The sequence below is a fragment of the Notolepis coatsorum genome (assembly GCF_963971535.1).
Source record: "Notolepis coatsorum genome assembly, chromosome: 7".
Taxonomy (NCBI): domain Eukaryota; kingdom Metazoa; phylum Chordata; class Actinopteri; order Aulopiformes; family Paralepididae; genus Notolepis; species Notolepis coatsorum.
The window spans coordinates 35,651,225-35,675,361 of NC_140171.1; the positions used below are offsets into that span (position 1 = coordinate 35,651,225).

General features: G+C 42.9%; 1 protein-coding gene across 1 annotated transcript in view; it reads left to right on the top strand.

The window, feature by feature from the left end:
- lcorl (ligand dependent nuclear receptor corepressor-like) overlaps nt 1–22,429 on the top strand; it is a 42,383-nt gene extending 19,954 nt beyond the window's left edge. Inside the window, exons 5-7 of the mRNA XM_084318250.1 lie at nt 18,495–18,725; nt 19,467–19,542; nt 21,213–22,429. Of these exons, the coding sequence (XP_084174376.1) occupies nt 18,495–18,725; nt 19,467–19,542; nt 21,213–22,278 (1,373 nt within the window). The 3' untranslated portion in view covers nt 22,279–22,429. The remainder of the gene's footprint in view (nt 1–18,494; nt 18,726–19,466; nt 19,543–21,212) is intronic.
- The last annotated feature ends 1,708 nt before the right edge of the window (nt 22,430–24,137 follow it).

Consider the following 24,137-nt stretch of genomic DNA (forward strand, 5'->3'; position numbering starts at 1 on the left):
GCTATTCTTTGTCATTGCCGCCATCTTTAGTGTTACATCCCCTCACACTGGCTGTGGCTCCAGGGGAGTTGAACAGTTCTGGCTCTGCTAGTTTATTTTCGATCTTTTGGCGCTTTTTTGGTGAACAAACCACTGCACATGTGCACCGTGACTGGAGTCTAGTTCTGCTAGCACACATAGCCTACTGTGTACAGACGGTTTCAAACTGTATTTTAAATTAGAAAGCAAACAAAATAAATGGACAAGAGAAAAATAAATCTCAATTTGGTCAGTATTGTCATTTGGACAAGCAAAGCCATTACTTTAAGTTGCAGGCAAGAAAGACAAGTATGTCCACTGTCTCTGGTTTTAAAACTGCCCTGTTGCAGGTCACACAAAAAAAAGGAAAAAAAGATTTTTCAATTTCTTTTTTCGATATTCGATATCGATTATTAAAATATATTGCTATATTTATCGTTATTGTTATATCGCCCAGCCCTAGTTGAAAGCAAACCATTGGTCAATTGCCCCCAAATACGACTTTATAAACCCAGAACTTTTCAATAATTATTATTATTATAACTTATTGCGTGCCTTCTGCTTCTGAAATGGATTATATATTGCTGTTAGAACAGTTAGATGCTGGCTGCCCAGGCATACGCATAGAACGCATATTTACAACATCCTCTCCTCTCTGCTCCACAACTACATGTTCTGAGCGCACTCTAGGCGAGTCAATCTATGAAAAAAAAGCACTTAACCCAAAGAAAATTGATACAAAAGGTTTTTCGATGGATCCCGATAGTATTGGGCGTGCTAAATAACATACTAAAAGTCGACCAAATTCGACCCCCCCGAAAGCTGCCATTTCCAAGATGGCGTCCCAGATGGCGGTGGAGATATTAAAATGGCTATATCTCAAATTGAGAATATGGTGCAAAGGATTTCTCAACTGATTCTGGTACCTCTGGGCATGTTCACTAACATACTAAAAATCTAGGAAAATACACCTTCCAGAAAGGCTTAATTTTCAAGATGGCGTCCAAAATGGCGGCAGACCAAGCTTAAAATGGCTATATATCTCAATAGAAAAAAATATATAACTATGATTTTTCACTTGATTCTGGTACCTCTAGACATGCTTGTGAACATACTAAAAATCTAGGAAAATACACCTTCCGGAAAGGCATCATTTTCAAGATGGCGTCCAAACTGGCGCCCAGGAGCTTAAAATGACTATACAAATAGCTTACTAAAAAGGTGTTTGCACTCTCCAGCTCTCAAGCTAGCATAGTTGAAGCCTTCTTTTTGACCATTATAGTTGTTATAGTTAGAGGTGTTTGCACTCTCCAGCTCCCAAACTACCATCGTTGAAGCCTTCTTTTTCTGAATCAGTTTATTTAAATTTTTTTGTTTCTGACCAAGTCCTGTGTTTGGGCATGTCTGGGCGTGTCTGACCTGGCAGTGTTATTTAAGCCCCAGTTTCATTCTAGTCTTTGACAGAGGTGTTTGCACTCTCAGCTCTCAAGCTAGCATAGTTGAAGCCTTCTTTTTGACCATTATAGTTGTTATAGTTAGAGGTGTTTGCACTCTCCAGCTCCCAAACTACCATAGTTGAAGCCTTCTTTTTCTGAATCAGTTTCTTTCTTTCTTTTCTGACCTAGTCCTGTGTTTGGGCATGCCTGGGCGTGTCTGGCCTGGCAGTGTTATTTAAGCCCCAGTTTCATCCTAGTCTTTGCCAGAGGTGTTTGCACTCTCCAGCTCTCAAGCTAGCATAGTTGAATCCTTCTTTTTGACCATTATCTGATTTCTAAAGTGATGAGTGAATTCAGTGCCCAGATCTGTCCCATTTGTAAATTGGAAGATGGAAGTGATTTTGTTGAGATTCGTCAGAAAGGTGCTGATGGGATCAATAAAGCTAGTGTTAAAAGAGGTGACACTATTCATGTGACTGCTGGCATGAAAGTACATTCAGAATGCCGCAAAATGTACATACATAGCCGAGATATTGATTTACATTTACAGAGGAAACAGAGCGGTGAATCAAGTACCACTAATAAAAGGACTAGTACTAGGCAGTCTGAAGCTCTATTCAATAGCCAAACTGATTGCCTTTTCTGCGGCACAAATGTTCATGAAGGACGTGCTGACTACAGTTACGTGAAAACAGACAACTTTGCAAAGTCTATATTGCAAAGCTGTGATAAACGAAATGATGAGTGGTCATTCAAAGTCAAAGGTAGAATTGAATACTATAATAGTGATCTACATGCTGCAGACTGTGTGTATCATAATGCTTGTAGCACACATTTCCGGTGTGGCCGTGATGTTCCCATGGAATTTCAGCCTGATTGTAATCCAAAGCGGAGAAAGTCTGGAAGGCCAAAGAATGAGGACCAAGAACAAGCCTTCTCAAAAATGTGTGCTTACTTTGAAACGAATGATGATGGACAGCTGACCGTTTCTGCACTTAGGTGTAAAATGCTATTTGTCTAAGGCCGATTCCATCCCATATAGTAATCAATACCTAAAAACATTGCTGATGCAACGATATGCAAATAGCATATTTATTGCAGAAGGAGATGGCTTGGATTGTATTGTTACAATAAGAGAGAAAACATCAGACATACTCAGATCCTACTATAACAACACAAAACAAAACAGTGATGAAGAGTCTGAGAAGAGACACTTACTTGAAACAGCTGCAAAACTCATAAAAAGTGACATAATGACTAATGTTCCACCTGTTAATGAGTACCCGACTACAGAGACACTAAAACTACAGAATGCCCTTGATTATATTCCACAATCACTCCACATTGTGTTAAAAGCTTTGTTTGTCGGTAAAGAGACAGAGCAGAAAATTGCTAGTATTGGCCACGCAATCATACAGGCAGTCCGACCACGAGCTGTCCTTGCCCCTTTGCAAATTGGCCTAGCTGTGCAAATGCACCACTTAAACCGGTCTCGGTTCATTGTAGATATGCTGAATAAGATGGGATTCTGCTCTTCCTATTTATTCTGAACTGCAGAGGTTTGAAATGAATGCTGCAAATTGTACTGCACCAAACATGCTTGGTAAGGATATTGATGTGTTGAACACGACCGTCTTATTTGCTGCAGACAATGTAGATCATAATATTCTAACAATTGATGGGAAAGGGACATTTCATGGGATGGGCATGATAGCTGCCTTGACACCAGGACAGAAGACAGACCAAAGGATTCCGAGGTTCAGAATTAATGAACTGAATCGTGTGCAGAGGTCAAAAGTTGTGATAATAGATTATCACTTTGCCAAACACTTTTGCAGAGACACCACATTTAAAGAACTTCCAAGACTTGCAGAATGTAACAAGATGGTTGATCTGCTTTGGGAGTTATCGTTCAAGTTCAAACAGCCTGCACCTGGTTGGCAGGGGATGATGCACATTATTCATAAGGGAGATGAACATCCAGGGCAGTCTTCAGTGAGATACTTACCAATGATAGACATGTACTCCGGAGACAAAACATGCATTCTGTCAACACTGGAGTTCATTTGTGGTCTGGCATCCAAACACCACCTTGCCCCAGTAGTTACATTTGACCAACCCCTATATTGGAAAGCAGCAGAGATAATCCTAGATTCACCACAGTGCAGTCACCTCAAGTCCTTTGTCCTGCTCCTAGGAGGATTTCACACATTTATGAATTTGCTAGGAGCAATTGGTACACTGATGGACGGTACAGGACTTAAGGACATTCTAGGGGTAGTCTATGGGGAGAACTCAGTAGCCCATATGATGACAGGCAAATCAGTTTAGAGAGCATTCCGTGGCCATCTTCTGGTTGACAAATGTCTTAACCGCATGATAATATCAGAAATGGTAGATGATAGTCATGAATTTGCAGCAATGGTTGAACAGTCTGAAGCAATGTATACCTCAATAGTTAAGGGTGAAATGCCATTGGAAACAGTGTTCACATCAGAGACCCTCATTACAATAAATGAAGAGCTGGGAAAAAGGAAGATGGAACTGTGTGCTAGATCCAAAACTAGTCAGTTGTGGCTAAATTACCAACACATGTTAGAAGTTGCTAGGTCACTGATAACAGCAGATCGCACAGGTTCCTGGCTTTTGCACCTACGCGCTGTTTCTGAATGCATGCCGATATTCGCTGCGGCTGGGCATTACAATTACTTGAAATCGGCACACTTTTATGTCCAAGAGGATGAGTCAGCTTCACATCAACCACCCAGATGTCTTCAGACAATTTGAAAAGGGTTTTCATGTTATCTGTCGCAGCAGCCAATCATGGGCAGGCCTCAGCTCAGATCTTGTAATCGAAACAACATTGATGAGGTCATTGAAGACTACAGGAGGGATGACACATGGAAGTGGAATGACCGACAATCAGAGATCCCTTTGGACAATGTCAAAGGGCATAACATCAGAATATAACACCGCAATGCAGGAGTTCTCAAACCAGACATACACAACATCAGAACAGCACAAGGATTCAACAGAGGCAAGGATGAAAAGGGATGCTGCTGACCTGGAGAAGATCACTTCAAAACTTGCTATATGTTCACCTTTCTCTCCAGACTCTTCTTTAAGGAATGTTGTTACAGGTGTTGTCGCTGAGGATGGAGTGAACGTGCATGATTATGACTCTGTTGGACGCAACAGCATGCACAAAATGATCGGACAGCCGGCATTCACATTTTCATTTAGTAGAAAGGATAAAGCCATAACCCTTGGACAAAAATCGTCTTATCAAGGTTGCTCCTGATCGAATCATTGATTCTGCACTTCTTTTTCAACGTTTCCTTATTGTCTCCCAAACTGGAGAGCTGTCATTGGAGGAGGTTATGCGTTACGAACTCAGTCCTTTCCCTCCTGCCCTCTTTGAAGCCGGAAACGTCTTCCGCAAAGCTGATAAACCACAACTAGCGCACGCAATCTGTGATCATGCAAGTGATGCAATCCTAGATTCTGTACCAGAAACGGAGCATTATGTTCTTGATGGTGGTTCACTCCTTCACCGAATACAATGGAAGCACGGACAAAGCTATGGTAAAATTGCACAGTCATATGCAGACTTCACCATCCAACATTATGGCTCAGCTACAACCATTGTGTTTGATGGCTATGCGGATGGGCCATCCATTAAAGACAACACACATCAAAGAAGAGGAAACAATATTCATCCCATTGTCAACTGCACTGCTGTGACAGAGTTCTCAGGTAAGAAGGAGGAGTTCCTGTCAAGAGATCTGAATAAACAGAAACTGATCCGCATGATAAGTGATGAACTGAAAGAACGGGATTGCACTGTGGTCAATTCACTTGGAGATGCTGATGTAGACATAGTAAGGGCCGCAGTGGGATCATCTCTTCACACCACGACGCTGATTGGAGAAGATACTGATCTCCTCGTCTTACTTCTTTACTATGCACAGAGAGATAGCAAGGGCCTTTATTTCAGATCAGACAAGTCGAAAGCTGATGGCAGTTTTAAAGTGTACGCCATAAACCATTTGAAAGAAGTACTCGGACAGGATGTGTGTTCTCAGTTGCTGTTCATCCATGCTGTGACTGGCTGTGACACAACTTCCCGGATCTTCGGAGTTGGCAAAAAGACAGCATTCCAAAAACTTGTAAAAGGGGATCCTGTCCTTCAGGCTTGTGCCAATGCATTCACTGTACCAAACCAGACAACAGATGTGATCGATGACCTTGGGTGCCAAGCAATGGCTGTCTTTTTTGGTGGAAAGTGCACAGATTCGCTTGCAAAAATGAGAACATTTTCAGCAAGAAGATTGTCTCAGCTTCATCAACGGTAACGCCTGAACGTCTACCACCAACTGAATCTGCTACCAAATTCCACTGTCGTAGAGCATACTACCAGGTCATGGTCTGGATGGGAACAGATGATGGTATAGATGCTCTAGACTGGGGCTCGAACCTGCAGGACAATAGATTTGTCCCACTCATGTCAACAATGAATGCTGCTCCAGACAGTCTCTTGAAGGTCATTCATTGTAACTGTACCACTGCCTGCAAGACACTTCGCTGCTCATGCAGAAAATATGGACTACCTTGTACTACTGTCTGTGGACCATGTCAACTTCATGAATGTGACAATCCACATAACAAGTTTCTCCCAGAGGATCCTGAAGATGATGATGAGTAGGCCTAAAGACCACAATAAGTGGGTCATTTATTGTGTTCAACACCAAAGCTTTCTAGGTTGAATATAATAACCAATTTTAATTTTAGCCAAAATAAGCTACAGGCAGCCATTTTGATGATGCATTCCTAGCAGATATATTTAGCTAGATATTTTGCTCGTTATTAATGTATAGAGGTGCCAGAATCAGTTTATAAATCCTTTAGAAATGTTTTCCCATTTGAGATACAGGCATTCTAAGCTCCCAGTCGTCATTTTGGACACCATTTTGAAAATTAAGCCTCTTCGGAAGGTGTATTTCCCTAAAACTTTAGTATGTTCCTAAGTATGTCTAGGAGTACTTGGGGTACCAGAATCAAATGACAATCATTTATATAATTTTTATATTGACATATATATAGCCATTTTAAGCTTGGCCAGCCGCAATTTTGGACGCCATCTTGAAAATGAAGCCTTTCTGGAAGGTGTATTTTCCTAGATTTTTAGTATGTTAGTGAGCATGCCCAGAGGTACCAGAATCAGTTGAGAAATCCTTTGCACCATTTTCTTAATTTGAGATATAGCCATTTTAATCGCCCCGGCGCCATCTGGGACGCCATCTTGGAAATGACGGCTTTCGGAGGGGTCGATTTTGGTCGACTTTTAGTATGTTATTTAGCACGCCCAATACTACCAGAATCCATTGAAAAACCTTTTGTATCAATTCTTTTGGGGTTAAACCATATATTGACTCGCCTACTCTGGGTTTTAGCCACCGGGACCTTTCAGAGAGAGATGACAGGTGACAGATCCAGTATTTCCCAACCTGAACCTACTGTGCGATTGGTTCTTGACTAGCGTTCTTGACTAGTCGTTCAGTATTGACAAAGCCTACTTTGCTGGAACGATTTCTTTTGCATATTCACTACGTATACGTATAAGTCTATATTTGTCATCAGATTAACACACACAGGAACACACACACACATGCACTGAGTCGCGAGACGTTTGCGTGTGTGTCATTTTGAGATCAGTCGCAAATCGCTTCCTGTTGAATGGATCAGACAAGGGATCAGATGCCGAAACTTGGCTGTTTTACACACGCCTCATTCGCCTTATAAGGAGATGGCGGGCGTGTCTGTATGCAAATTAATTGAATGCGCATTTTAGTTTAAGAATGAGTGGGATTCATCATGCAACAGACCTGGGTAAGAACAGATTTGGACGTTACGAACGGCTTGATGAATGTGGCGGTGGCTTTTCTTATTGTTCTCTTAACTCATATAGCGCCAGAGGGCGCTGTTTACTGTTACTGTTGAAAGGCCAGCGCTTTAAAGTATACGAATACGTGGCAGTGTTTGCAGGGCTAAAACTATATTATATATAATAATTTTTTCATCCATACATTCCCGTTTTATACCGTGGTGAATGAGTATAGTTTTAGAGTAATCCTGTCTAATCCCAGAAAACGCAGCTATGCAGCAATACGTGCATTTCACTAAAAACCATGCCGTTACTCGCCTGTATACGCTACTATTTCGAAATCAACTCTATATTATCGGTATTATGTTTCATCATGTTTTTTATGCTTTAATCGTCACCAACGGAATAGGTTACACAGTACATTACACATATACCCTCCGATCGCAATGAAGGAATTATTGGAACAACGCAAGATGGATGCCATATAGCCCTTGACTAGGATGTAACTCAAAAAGAATATTCCAATTATCTGATCGCCATTCCAAGTATTGATGTCTATCGTGTCCATAACATAATCCACCAAAGAACATGAATCGGGAGTGTTTGATTCTTTTTTTTTTATCCACTTTTTCTCCCATTTTCAATTTTTCTCCCATCCCAATTTTCATATCATCCAATTCAACCCTCCCCTGTCTTTGAACGTTGTTTCTTGCCTCCCACAAGCCGGCTGCAATGTGGACTAAGTCATACATAGCACGAGTCCCCTCCGATACTCGAGGTAACAGCCGTCGCATCTTTTCACCTGCGCAGCTCGATCTTTCAGCGTCGGGGGTCTGGGCTTTGGAGGGGCCCCGCCCCCGTCGCTTCTTGATTCTACTGCGCAGGCGCACCAACCGACCTGTAGGAGTCGCTGTCCACAACGCCCAATCCCCACCCTTCAGTTTCCCTCCCCGTAATACGGCCAATGTGTATTACTGTGGAAGACCAGCTAAACTGAAAGCAATGTGGAGAGCGGGGCTCGAACACGAGGTTCGAGCCTAGTCTCCAGCATTCGTTGCGAGCGCCTTGCCCACTGCGCCACGTAGCCGCCCACGGGAGTGTTTGATTCTTATGAATCCATGCGTTATAAGCGCTCGCCATGCCCGACTAGGAAAAGTCCGCCCGGACCTATTTCATCAACACACACCCGAATACAGAGTTTCAAAGGATGTGCAATACAGGCCGCAACCCTCCAGGCAGCGGTATTGGACTTTTGCGATCTCAGACCCATTCCCAATGATAACACAGGCTCCCTGGATGGATAATGAAGGGAAATATCGAATAAAAGAAATAACGACCAAAACCCGAGAAATCCAACCGCTGGCGAGTTAACCCGATTTACCTCGGGTTTGGCCTCCATTGTGTTAACCCTTTAATCGCCAAGGACGACTTTAGACGTCATTGCTCGCCATGCTTAATCTGCCAATGACGTCTTACAGCATCTTTGAGATCAATATTTCAAAAATCTGTCATGGCAATCATATTTCACCCACGGAGACTTGAGACTTGCTGTTGATCTCCTCTCAACTCCCCAACGGTTCAAGACCGCCATCTGGTGGCCGATCGGTGAATCGCCAAACCCGGAAGTGACCGCCGGAAGTGGTGCTCACCCATATTTCGTCCGGCCACTCGCTATCGCTAGCGGGACTCCAGCTTGATACACTGGATAGCGATCCGTTGCCAATAACTCGATAAAACATGATTTGGACGTATATAGTATTATACAACCTGGAAATGGATCGCATACAGTAATTCCTCTAATAGTAACCGGGTCTCAAATACAAGCCGGGTCTCTATTAATGGCCGGGTGCGCTCTTGAGCTAAGCAATTATAAGCCGGCCTCCTAATACAAGCCGGGTTACTAATATACTGAGCTGCATACTGAGCTAGTTACTTGATTTCACTTTGAAACCGTTGAAATGACCAGTGACCACCTGTAATTGCACTGTTTACTATTTCATACAGTACTTGGTTTCAATAAATGAACCCAGTACATTTTACTGGGTTCAAACTGACACAAAATGTTGATTTATTCATTATGATCCGTTTGAAAATTTGAAATATAGGCCTCCCTCTTATACAGGCCTCCTCCTAATACAAGCCTGGTACCCGCTACAGTTGAAACAAATACAAGCCGGGGTTACTATTAGAGGAATTACGGTATATCAACATCCCATAATAGCGAACTTTCTGCTCCACGCTGATCACCCAACGGTCAGAGGAAGCTGCGGTGAGTTTCAGAGTGTTTGATTATTATTAAACATACACACTGCTCCGATCAACATATCACCCATACTAAATAAATGATTTAACGTCGGCCACAGACTTATAAACCCCCCCCCCTCTGGTCACCAGCAGATGATGAGGCATGACGTGTAGGACTTTGTACAATTGAAATTTTCAATCTGACGTCAATCGGTATCAAACTACATTTGATGATCTAATATATGTATTTAGGGCTATAAATGCAGAAAACGATAAAAACATATATTCATACTTTAGACCGTATTTTAGTATGAATATGTGAATGAAAAAGTAGAACGTTGCTACATCCTAAACGATAGATACTTGACGTTGAATGGGCCATAGTAATGTCAATTTAGCAATACAATTTAAAAAGTTATAGCCCTGCAAAGAAGGGGAACATCTCCATAGACAAATAGAGCTGGCAGAGGATGGTATAAGGATGGATATAAGCGTGGCAGAGAAAGGGTTAACAGACAGGTAAGCAAGAATATAAGAAAAATAATAAGAGTATTGTTGAATGAGGCCCATTGTCCCTCTACGTCTAAAACGCAGTACACCAGCAGCCAAAGAATGCCAAAAAAATCGCTTGTTTACAGTGAGTAAAACAATTCTGTCTTACTTTTGCTGTTTTGTGATGAAGTTGTATTTGAGAGCAATCAACGCTGATTTTAGTTAGTCCAACCTCCGTGTTTGTGTTGAGAACAAGGATAACCGTGTCGAATTTCATTTGAGTTGATTGGGAGGGGGGTTTGTGAAGGATGCGCAGCGTGATTTTTTTTCCCCCCCCGTAGCCTTTGTTTGCGAAGACGCTCTCTGATTTGCTAGTCCGCATACAGCGAAGACCCTCTCTGATTGGTTTAGCTCCGAAGGCTCTCTTCCGCCTTGTACATAATATTCTCTGCTTCGAAGTGGTTATGCTTTGGCCCTCTTTCGAAGTGGGTTATGCTTAGAGTTAGGGTTACCCTAACCCTAACTCTATAAGCATAACCCACTTCGAAATAAGGCCAAAGCATAACCACTTCGAAGCAGAATATATATGTACAATTCGGACATTTCTATCCCAGAGGCGTGTTACTGTTCCGCAACAGTAAGTGACTTCCGGGGTAGGCCTGATTGGCCCCGACAGGCACGTGACGCGCAACTTTCTCTGCCGCGCGGCAGAGCTTGCGGAATGATGTAACCGTCCAAATCCGCTATGACTTCATTCAGCGCTTTAGCTCACCTCGCAGAGCAGCGGTCCTGCGATCCTGCGGTCCGTTGTTGACGAGTTAGAATCCCATCGAATTTATTTTTTTTAACGTGATTTTTTTTTTAACGTGTATTCTTTCGCCGGTTAAGGTTAGGCATGGTTAAGGTTAAGGTTAGGCATTGTTTCGGAGTTGGTTAAGGTTAGAACGGTTAAGTTTAGGCGCTGTTAAGGAGCTGGTTAAGGTTAGAGTTTGTGTTAGAGAATGGCAATATTCTTTCTATGGTTAAGGTTAGGCATGGTTAAGGTTAAGGTTAAGGTTAGGCATTGTTTCGGAGTTGGTTAAGGTTAGAACGGTTAAGTTTAGGCGCTGTTAAGGAGCTGGTTAAGGTTAGAGTTTGTGTTAGAGAATGGCAATAGACAGCCTATTTCCGCGCGACAGCTCTTAGCAGCCTCGTTGCGCGTCCTGAGTTTGCCGCGTCACGTGCCTGTCGGGGCCAATCAGGCCTACCCGGAAGTCACTTACTGTTGCGGAACCGGTACACGCGTCCTGAGTTTGCCGCGTCACGTGCCTGTCGGGGCCAATCAGGCCTACCCGGAAGTCACTTACTGTTGCGGAACCGGTACACGCATCCCAGAGCCCTTCGGAGCTAAACCAATCAGAGAGGGTCTTTGCTGTACGCGGGCTAGCCAATCGGAGAGCGTCTTCGCAAACAAAGGCTACGGAATCACGCGGGTGCGCACATGAGCTCAATCGGCTCTCCATGTGTTTACTTCCTTGTTTCGGAACTGCACCTCGATTCTATTGGCTCCACCGGTTCGAAAGAGATGTCAATCACCAAAATCGACCAATCCAATTTGCATGTGCACCTTACAGCATCTATGTGCGTCACGTGGCGAGAGCGCACAGAGGTGAGAGCGTGCAGGGTGGCAAACAGAGCGCAGTACATTAGAGCACAGAGTGGAGTTGTACACATTTTACAAGGCAATTATTTCTTCAGTTATCTATTTTTGTTGCATATTATTTATTTATATTCATCAAAATGGCAGGAAGACGTCCAAAAGTACACTATACGTTAGAGCAAGTGCTGGAAATGAGTCATGAGGACCCCAACGACTCAGTTCAACCTGAAGAATCCTCATCCGATGAGGAAGATCTGATCCAGCGGTGTGACAGTGGGGACTCTGATTACGACATCCCAACATCAGAAAGGTATAATGTCTGTTTTAATTTTTATAGATACAAGTATTGATTTGGTGCATATATATATATTGGTTGATATCGGTATCGGAAATTAAGAGTTGGACTATATCGGTATCGGTAAAAAAGCCAATATCGAACATCCCTAATATGTATATATAGATATATCTATATACAGATCTATATAAAGATATATCTATTTATATATATCTTTGTATGTATACAGTATATATAGTGTATTTTACATTGTCATTTAGCTGACTCTTTTATCCAAAGCGACTTACAAGTTTTGTATGACAAGTCAGCAGGAAGGGTACAACTCTATCAGCTGAGTAACGATGTTCATGAAAGTGTTCAGACTTGAGTGCTACAGTGTATGATGGTATATTAGGAAGAGTATGTTTTTATGTTTGTTTACTTCCCAGTTTGTTGATTATTATTATTACACGTCTATTGCTTTTGTGTTTACACATATTGCACTTTCAAAACACTGAATAGATATACTTATTTTACTTCCACATTTGATTTTTACAGTGATGAGGATTATGAGCCACAGGAGGCAGGCCCATCCAGGCGACAGTCGGCTCCAACAAGACTTGAACAGCCATCAACATCAAGGGAAGGTACTTTGACACCTACCCCCACCACTCAGCTGCAGGGAGGACGTCCCACTCGTCGAGCTACTGCGCATCTTCCTCAGCTCTCAGCCTCTGATTCAGACTCACCTGCAGAGAGGCAGCCAAAACGAAAAGGCAAAGCCAGGCAACAAGCCACAAGCAAGCGTGGTCGAGGTGGGTCTGCAAGACCAAGAGTCGGAGAGGAGGAGGAGGAGGAGAGGTGGCATGACAGACAGGAGAGAGACACAAAACCTGACCCTCTGCGATTCAGGCCAGCTAGGACCCCTGGCCCTACTTTCAACACAACAGCGTCATGGTCTCCCCTTGCCCTCTTCCAGCTGTTCTTTTCCACCTCTGTCCTCCGTACCATCGTAGACAACACAAATTCCAATGCTGCCAAGAGACAACAAGCTGGAACGAAATTCAAGTGGAGAATCCTTTCAGTGAAGGAGTTCTTTATGTTCTTATCAATCATGGTTTTCTCTGGCCTTGTGCCAGTCCCCAGCAGAGCAGACTTGTGGAGGAAGAAATTCCCGTATGACTTCCGCTTCCCTGGTGACAAAATGACATGTATGCGATTTGAAGCCATCATGTGGTCGCTGCACCTGAGTGCCCCTGAAGAGGATGAGGAGAATCAGAGGAAAAGGAATACAGCAGAGTATGATAAACTATTCAAAATAAAACCTCTGTACACTGAGATGGTGGAAGCCTGCAAAACACACTTCCACCCATCAAAGAACCTCTCCATTGATGAGCGCATGGTCGCCAGCAAGGCAAGGATAAGCATGAAGCAGTACATGAAGGACAAGCCCACAAAGTGGGGTTACACACTCTATGTCCTGGCTGATTCTGCCATAGCCTATACCTGGAACTTTTTTGTCTATTCAGGTAAACGTGTGTCCACCACAGGTCATGGGCTGAGCTATTCAGCTGTAATGGACCTTTTGCCATTTTCTCTGCTGGGTCAGGGCTACAGTGTGTATATGGAAAATTTTTACACAAGCCCTGCCCTCTTCCAGGATTTGGCAAAAAATTCCATCGGCTGTTGTGGGACCATCAGGAAGAATCGCTTTGGTTTTTCTCAGACTCTGACAAATGACCTGCCCAAAAAAGCTGAGAGGGGAGACATACGATGGTTTAGGAGAAACAACCTCCTATTTGTCAAGTGGCAGGACACACAGGAAGTAACCATGTGCTCCACCGTGCACGAGGCCTTCAGTGGACAGACGGTCAAGAGGTCAACGAAGCGGATTGATGTTCCGGATGCTGTAGTGGACTACAATATCAACATGGGAGGTGTGGACGTATCCGATGCGTTGATTGGCTACTACAGCATCCCCCACAAGACCATGAAATGGTATAAAACTTTTTTTTATCATTTCATGGACATCGCTGTGGTGAACAGTTTCATCCTCCACAAGGAGCTGTTGAAATTGAGACACCAAAAGGAGACAAAGCCACACACAGAGAAGACATTCAGAGAGCAGTTGGTTCTGGAGTTGTGTGAAGCCTCAGCACCTACGCTTGCCTCCACCACCTGCATGCCCATGGTCTATGAGAGTGAGGGATCACCAGGGAGAACCAGGAAGCACTGCAAGAGGTGCCTTGATGCTGGGAAGCCAAGGGTGAAGACGATATATTTTTGCAGGAAGTGTCCGGTCCCCCTTTGTCTCAACCTAAAAAACAACAGTTTCCAGTTGTGGCATGACGGACAGTAGGCAAACCTTATTGTAAATAGTTGTATTATTTTGAGTTGGCAGTTTTCACTTTCTTTAATTTTTTTTTATGCAAAATAAATGTGTGTAAATAGTTGTGTTGTTTGGATAGTTTGCAGTTTGCACTTTACAGATAATTTTTATGCAAAATAAATGTTTGTTTCAAACAAGAGTTGCTTTGTATGGTTGTTTGAGGTCTGGTTGATACACATTTTATTTAATTTGTTTACAGTAGTGTTGTCACGATACTGGAATTTCGAACTTCGATACGATACCTTGAAAAGTATTGATATTCAATACCACAAATGCAAAAAAAATAAAAATGTAAAGTTCTTTTTACAAATTTTGCTTTTGTTGCTGGTTTATTCTCCTTAGCTTCTCTCTGGTACTATAAGAGAAGATAAATATAACACTTTTAAAACCCTTTGTTTCTCTTTAGATCAGACATTTAAAAATAACTATCTAATCTAAATCAAATCAAACCCCCCTCTTAAAAACAAAAACCTGTGTCCTGTGTTTAACCTAGCCATCTATAAAACATCATGCTAAAACTGTGAAACAAATGTCCTACTCCCCTAAAGAAAGAAATACATAGCAAACATGACTCAGTTATGCAATAGTGCTGCTGCTTTTTATTTGGTTAAAATCTTTTAGTTAATAAGACTAAAAGACTACAATATGACTACAACAATTTCATGACTGCTTCCGGTTTGCGGAGCTATGCTCAGAGCATTAACGTTACATTTTCAACAAGATCGCTGCTAATTAAACACTTCATGGAAACGGGGTAACGTTATGTCGAGTTCATACGTGTAGTGTAGTATGAACTCGACATAACGTTAACGTTACTCCGTTTTCCATGAAGTAATTACCGTAATTTTCTGACTATAAGCCGCGCCTTTCCCCCCCATTTTTCAACCCTGCGGCTTATATAACGGTGCGGCTGATCTATGGATTTTTACAGCCAACGGTCACTAGGGGACCTCCTAAATCTATGGATTTTACAGGTTACAGTCCACCACCTTTAACTCTCACTCGCTCTTCTCTCACGGGCACACAGCTGCTGCAAGTTAATAAATGGGAGCTTCCTCAAACAGCCATCTCTTTCCCGACAATCCCCTCTGTGCATGAACCCTTACATATGGTAATTAAACGTTAAAACACCTGCGGCTTATAGTCCAGTGCGGCTTATATATGTACACATTCAATTTAGCTGCTGCGGCTTATATTCATTCAGGTGCGGCTTATAGTGCGGAAATTACGGTATATTGTGAATTATAAGGTGGCCAGCTAGCTAGCATAAGCTAACCGAAGAACGATTAGTTAACGTTAGCTAATAGCTGTAACGTTACTAACAACGAATCAGCTGTTGATATTATGAGCCATCAGTAGACAACGTCTCATGTATTAAACTAAAGTTAATGGTTTAATGTTTAATGCTTTGTTGACAAGAAGACACTGAAGAAGGGTCTCTGAGGGGGAGGAGGAGGGGCAAGCGTGCTCTGCAGCAGCGTGTGTCTGTCAACAACTTGCGGTAGAAGACTGCGAGCAAGCCAGCTGGTATCGATACTGCAGAAAGTATCGATATTGCGGGAAATGAGTATCGAAACCGTTTTAAATGTTCAGAATCGATTTTTTTTTATATTTTTGACAACACTACACTGTTGTAAATAGATGTGATGAACAAACACCAACAATAGTGCCTTCAAGTGAAATGCATAGTTTGGTACATCAATATTTCCAAATGGCACAGATGGTGCCCAAATGGCAGTTTTGGAGATTTGGCCTAACCAGTCTGTACTAAAATGTATATCATGTTGCTCTGCTTTGATTGAAATTTATTTCAAATATGTAACATAACAAACAAACATCAAGTACAGCCGTTCAAATAATAAATGTATATAAAAAAATAAGCAAAAAAAATAATAATCTAATTGTCATCTACATTGAAAAGGAGTGGGAAGAAGCATACACTTATTTAATCCCACCCTTTTTTACTAATCGGATCATACTATATTGTCTTTACCAATTCATACTTTACTAGACTTCTATTGAGGAAAAAATGAACTTAGTTAAATTTTTTATTTATTTAATAATACCTTATTCATATTTGTCAATCCTGTATAGTTTCTCATAGAGCTGACCTTCGATTTTTTTTGGGAATTCGAAGCTTCGTGGCCGAGATTCGATTTTAATTCGAAGCTTTGAAATTTAAAAATATATATTTATTTAATAAAATATATATATATTTTTTTTTATGTTGTGGAACTTGTTCAGCACTTTGTTCAACTTTGTCAATGCTGTAAAGTTTAAACCTTCTTAAATCTTAGACAAACAAAACACTTTGCTTTCATGAAATATTGTAAGAAGTCATTTGAGGCTTTAAAAAAGCAGCACAATGAACACAAATCTGTCAGTGCCGAGTCCGACCTCATCTTAAAGGAAAACTCCATTTTGGGAAATTAGCTTATTTAACATCATCCCTGGAGTTAGACAAGAAGATACATACCTTTTTTGTCTCTGTGCGTGCATTTAGCTTTGGGAACAGTCGCTCCGTTAGCGTAGCTTAGCTTCATCACTGGAAGTGGGGGGGGGGGGGCGGAGCCTGACGTTCCCTACAGGGTCTTACAGTCACCAAATACAACTCCAAAACGTTCCTGTAAACATGTTGTGACCTGTGTATTCACCACGTGGAGAAATAAAAAAAATAATTGAATTAGACAATTACGTTTTATAAGCAAATATACTCTGAACTATTTTTTGCCTAACCACTCGAGTCTCTGGGCGCAGTCAGTGGTTTCAATGTGAAGCCGTGTTTGTTGATATTCTCATTCCTTCAAAGGATCCGAACCGATTGAAGTTTATGGATACCATGACTTAAAATCCTCTTACCTTGACTATTAAAAGCCTCCCCAATTTAGAAAACAGTAATCCAATGGCTGGTATTGATAATATAATACTAACTACTGCACGCTCGGAGCTAACCGGAGCTAACACAGAACAGGATGGTAAAGCAAATATAATGACTTCCTTTCTGGGGTTTTCAAAATAAAAGTGCGACGTTTATAGCAGCGGAAAATGTTTATTTTGTACATTATCTAACGTTAACACGAACCTAAACTAATTATAGGCCTATTTCACACATTCTATGAAATCAATACATTCTGGAAATCATCTCATGGCTGCTTGCGACCCCTCTAGAAAAACTAAGTACAAAAACATTATTCAGAATGGTATACTGGGATCTCGGAGGATTTTCCCGAGGTAGTGTCAAGCTTATCCAGCTAACTTCAGTTAGCCTGCGCTGGTTCAAGTTTATGAATGTGTTGCTATAGTGATTTAGCCAAACTTGCTTCGTGGAACCGAAAAGCCTGACTTATGTCGAGTTATACTGAAAATTATCTGGCTAACTCAGTTAGCCTCGTATGAGGAACGGGGCCCAGATGAGGTCAGAGTAGTTTGATGGTATTTACTGAGGATTTACTGAGGATGGACAGATAATGTTGATATTTAAACATAGAAAATATAATACATAATAAATGGTAAATGGCTGCATTTATATAGCGCTTTTATCCAAATTTTACAATTTTAATAAACCCTGGCAGCACATCACCCCCACCCTCATCCACCTTCACTAGCTCCCCATCAAATCCCGCATCACCTACAAAACCCTCATCAATTACACGTCCCTCCATGCTCTGGCACCTCGATACCTCACTGACATCCTCCACCCCTACACTCAGTCACTCAAGCTCTCCATTCCCCGAACCAGACTCTGGACCTTTGGGAACAGAGCTTTCAGCGTGGCAGCTCCCACCCTCTGGAACTCCCTCCCTGCAGAACTCCGCAACGCCCCAACTCTGGACTGCTTCAAGAAACTCCTCAAAACTCTCCTCTTTAACATTGCCTTTGAAAACATCAAACTGACTTATATGGTTTTTCATCGGAGGTACTCATTTGATGTTTTACTGTATGTCAACATGAGGTTACCATGCAATGCATAATTCTTCTTGGTAACCTATCCTGAGCTGAGCTTGCTGTGGCGTTTCACTCCACCCTGTGAATATTACAAAAGAGAATTTCTCACCAAATCACATAAAACCTCTCTACCCTGGTTTAACGTTCTCTTGATCTGTCTTTATGTCTGCCAGACGTGCCCTCAACCTGTGACTCCAGCATACCGCTGGTGGCCCAGGAGTTGATGAAGAAGATGATCCATCAGTTTGCCATTGAGTATGCCTCCAAGAGCCAACTCCACACCACCAGGAATGGCCTCACGTCTGGTTCCTCCTCACCACTGTCGGATGCTGCCGACCCAGATGCCCCTCTGGACCTAACAATGAGTCGGAACCTGGAGAACCAGGAGAAGATACCTCAGCCAGGTAGACAACTCGACAAGAGACCTTTTTGCGGGTGGTGGGAGTGGATTTAGTATGGAATAGGGATGGGCATTTGAAGGCATATCAATATTTGAATATATATTTATATATATCTTATTTCTTTTTCAAATTTCTTAAACATATTGAACATTACATTTATTGGAGATTAAATCCCACTGAATCAGTGCAGTTAATGCACAAACAAAGCCAACAGCTACAGACGAATACCATAATTTTCTGACTATAAGCCGTGCCTTTTCCCCCCATTTTTTGACCCTGCGGCTTATATAACGGTGCGGCTTATATGTGACTCGACGTGACCAAACCCGAAAATGTAAAAATCGAAATATTGCTTTTTTGACTGCATTGAAATGTTATTTATCTGTTCCATTATTTGCTAAACTTAATACAACTTGTAAATGAGTTAATTCTTGTTATTTGTCCGACAGTATTGTGTCCCAATGCTAATTACATATGGTAATTAAACATTAAAACACCTGCGGCTTATAGTCCAGTGCGGCTTATATATGTACACATTCAATTTAGCTGCTGCGGCTTATATTCAGGTGCGGCTTATAGTGCGAAAAGTACGGTACCTACGAATCTTGGAATAACCGCATCCATGTGGTATTTAACCTTGGAAAGTATCACTAGTCGAGGTCCTGAGGCCATATAACTTTACAGAAAAGAGACTGTCGGCAAGACCCGGTGTTAACCAGCTGGAACTCTGTGTCCACATGACAGATGGTGTGCTCGACCTTTCCAAAAGGAACTCTGCCTGCTCAGCAGCATCATCACCAGCCAATCACAAAGTATCAGGGTGAGTGCTTCTCTTTGCTATGCCCTGTAGTGGTGAGTGGCCTAGAAAGTAGAATGCAGGCAATGCCATCACGACTAGTCAGAAGAGAGGTACGTGCAATATTTGATGATGCGTTTCTTTTTTTCTATCATACCAAATTAGTAAAACATGCCACTGCGTGTGTGTGTGTGTGTGTGTGACGGCCCAGTTCTAACTCGGTGGGACAAAGCTCTCCTGCATTTCCCTGCTTGTCAACGGTATGACTAGTTGTATCTGGTCTTCCTTTAGTAAAGCAGTCATTTACCATCAAAGCTGCATGGGTTTTAGTCTACTTGATGGAATACTTGTTTCCGGCTATGCTCAGGCCAAATACTCCTGTCCAGGCAATGATTTGGTTCCAGGCAGCAGTTAAGTCAAGTCAGTCCTGTAGTTGAAGGTAGAATCAAGTAATGCCGTCAAACGGTGACCTCTAGGCAAAAGAGCCGGAGCTTGGACTTGCACTTTGTTTACATCTTTTTGTTTTGGTGTGATGTGTGGGTTGGAGTTGATATGGGAGGGGTTGCTATCACTGGCCAGTGGCCACACCTCAGGCTCTGCCAAGAGAGGTCTGGAGAAATTCACAGTATAATAACATGGTTATTATATATATATATATATTAACCCAACATGACCCCACACAAATGTAAAGTGCTAAACCGAGCAGTGCTCTTTTGCCTAGAGGTAGCATTACAGATTATTACATACATTTATTATTAACCTTTTAAAGGGATAGTTCAGATTTCTTTTTGATAATTTACGCCCCATTTCTTACTTAAAAACAATGATGTCCTGAGTCCTTTCTCAGCACAATCCATGCTGTTCCTCATACTAGCTCCGGATAGTTAGACACAAACCAATACCAAGTCAATGGGGTCAGACTCCTGTCTGTACAAGCTGACTGAGGCTCACTGAAATGTACTTTGTGTGCACTGCGGAGTACATTTCAAGTTAGCTTCTGTCCGCTTGTACAGACAGGAGCGTGACCCCATTGACATTGCACTGGTTCCTCTGCCAGCTAGCTGGAGCTAGTATGAGGAACAGCATGGACTGTGCTGAGAAAGGACTCTTGGCAGTCAACGTCATCATTGGTAAGTAAGAAATCTGAACTATCCCTTTTAAGCCTAGCTTGTGTCTGGTGTTGCAATTCTACGGGGTTGACTCATTTATCTCTTGTTGAGCGGTAACGTCACAGCAACTGTAGCATTTGCCAGCGGCTCAGGATTGTACAATGAGAACACTGGACTACTTCACAACGTTTTTACTTCCTTTGTAATGAACCACTTATGAGTCTCTGATTATTCAGCCCTCAAGCACGTAGGACCCTCACTGAAGGATATCACAAAACTACCAAGGGTTGTGTGTGAGTACCAAAGTAACCACAGCCATTCACAGACTGTCCCACCTGGACGTGAAGAGGCTTTGCCACACACACTGAATGTGCCTGAGACAGGACACACAGCAGCGTGTGTGTGAATAAGGGCCCAGAGACTTGACAAAAAGGCAGACAATTAAAGAGACGCAGTGATGTTACCAACACAAGGAATAAAGGAGTGGACCCCTCGTTCTGCCCCCCTCTCTCTCCCTATGCCAAAAACCAAACCCCCCTCCATCTCCTCCATCTTGACCCCGCTGTTTGGTCCTCCCATCCCTAGGAGGCAGCGCAGACAGAGGGAGGCGTACGTTGAGAGGAGCTGGGAGCTGTCTGAGGGGCTGCTGTCCAAGGCCTTGAAGGACGTGCGCTCAGGCAGGCTGCCGGAACAGCGAGCCGCGCTGCTCTACGGGATCCCCCTCCGCACCCTGAGGCAAGGCCTGGAGGGGCAAACTGAGGGAGGGTTGGGTCTGCTGCATCGCCTCGCGGCCGCGGGAGGCGGAGGATGTTTTGAGGAGGACGTGACGTCATACAACGTGATGTCGTCGATGCTGGGCGGTGAGGCTCGGCTGGTCCTGCAGAGGGTGGCGGCGTGGGCAGAGCGAGCAGAGATCGGAGGAGCGGCGGAGGAGAAAGGAGACGTTCGCTTCCCCTCCTCCCTCTCCTTTTATCAGCAGGGTGGTCTACAGAGGGCCCTCTCCCTCTCTTTCCCCCAGCTCAGGGATGCTCTCCAGCCCCCGCCTAGCCCCTCTCCCAGCCTGGAGCCCCCCACCCCCCTCCGTATCCCTCAGGTCCGCTCCACGTCTGACCACAGGCCGGCCCCGGCTGAGCCTTACGGTATGGCTGAAACCCTGCACCACCAGAACCCAACGGCGGAGGGCACTACCGGTTCCATCGCATCCACCGCTGCTAGACCCTCGGCTCTCTTCAAAATCAGGCCTCCTCTACTGCCAGACGCCTGCATGGGAGGGGCCACAGTCTCACCTCATCGTCTGGGCCAATGCAGCTCCTCGCTAGACGAATCCGAGGAGGGGGCCGACCGCCGCGACAAGGACAAGCAGCCGAGGAAGAAGCGCGGGCGCTACCGTCAGTATGACCACGACCTGCTCGAGGAGGCCATCACCATGGTGATGGGAGGTCGCATGAGTGTGTCCAAGGCCCAGGGGGTTTACGGGATACCCCACAGCACACTGGAGTATAAAGTCAAAGAGCGCTCCGGAACACTGAAGAACCCACCCAAGAAGAAGTCGTTGTCCGCCAACCCCTGTCTGTCCAGCTCTTATGGTACCATGACTTGTTCCACCAACTCAGGGACCGTCACCTCTGCTGCTGCTGCAAAGAGTTTCTAGACCACAGGAACTCCCAAGGCATCTGAAACCCCGCAACACTTGAACTCTTCATTACGTACAGGATAAATGTTTTCTGGAGACACTTGTTTAAAACACAACACATGCCTTTTTATAACACAAAAAAAAAGAGATTACTATTCAGGTCTTTTAACTGTGTGTCTGTTGTAATGTGACAGTCATGCTCAAAGCTTTGTTTCTCACTTTTGGACCTGGGCACTCGCTAGTCGTTTTATATAAGGCCTTTATTTCACTTATTAACTTACAGAAGGACCTGGTGACATAGCACTTGGAAGGAGGTGTAGATTCTTTATTACCTTGCTGGTCCGGAGTATTTTTGTAAGCCAGCTAGCTCACACGGAAGCTGAGGCCCTAGCATCACTAGTGAGAAACACTGGGACTCTACCCAGGTCAGAAATGAAGTGTGACTCTCATATTTCCCGGCTGTTAGGTTATTCAGGTTTTATTCAACTCTTAAAGGCTCCTCCTCAGTGGAGCATTGATGATTGTCATTTGCAGCTTTCTCTTTTCTCTGGGTACCTCACCCAGGCTAATGAAGTGACTTAGAGCCATTATAACAGATGAACTTATGAACTTAATGCTATTGTTAAAAAGTTGTTGAAACAGAGGTAGATGTATTCAGTTTAAAGGTGCAGTTCACAGGAAAAAACAACATAGTCTTCCCCTTACCTATGCCATCCAGATAGTTCCGGTGTGAACAGTTTAGTTTAGGAACTATTTCCTACTGAAGTACACCAGTCATATAGTTCCTAAACGAGACTGTTCACAACCAGATCTGTGTATTATCTTGTAACTGTGTCAACACTGGTGTTGAGGTTTTCAAATGTATTATTATTATTTATGTTTTTTGGCACTTTTGAGCGCCACAAACAGAATGCCATTCAGCTCCATTGTACTGGAGTGACGGCAGACAACTCTATGGCACATATGTCCAAAACATGCAAATCACACCGAAACTATCTGGAATACATAGCACTCCGGGTAAGGGGAAGAATATGCTTCTTCTTATTATTATTATTTTTTATTTATTATTTTTATTTTTATTTTGGTGAACTGCACCTTTTAACAATGTAGCTAGTAAGACATTGTCTTTTGGAGGTCATTTTAGATGTTAAGATATTAGTTTAACAAAGCCATTTTACGTCCACACATCCTTTTTCCTTCTCTCCTTTATGTGAAAGCAAGTCTGAAAATTGTATTGGTTATAGTTGGAATGCAAACGTGAAGCATGTCTGAAAAATGTGCACTGATAAGCTTGGAAATGGTATGTCATTGTGAATGTGTGTATTGTTTGTTAAAGATGTTCTATCACAGATGGGTATTTACTAACTCTGCTACTGTAGCTGTATTACTGTCAACCTCATACATGACTGCTGCTTAAAACACTTTATACTCTATTTCACAGGCATAGAAAGATGGCTAATACACAGTAGCTTATGTTTTGATGGAGCATAATTGGCACAACAACACCTTGATTATGTGCAAATGCAGGAGATAAAATCAAAACAACATTTTCTCTTTGATAATGTTACATCTGATTGGCGACCTCAGATGTAGGCTGCTGTAGATTTACTGTTGTATAATACATTTATAGATTTTTCTGGTGTGGTGATATGAAACTTTTTTTTTTAATGCAAATCTACTGGGCTACTTTGTCTTGGAAATCCTAAATTATTTCTCTTCACTCTTCTCCTAATCTCAGATGGGCCTATTGTCCATTAGCTCTGCTACGACCAAAGTAGCAGTTCAGGGTTATTTGATGGCTCCCCACACGAAGCTGCTCTCACGTATCTTTCTGGGACGTCAAACCGCCTGTCTCTCTAACCTCGCTGCCACATATA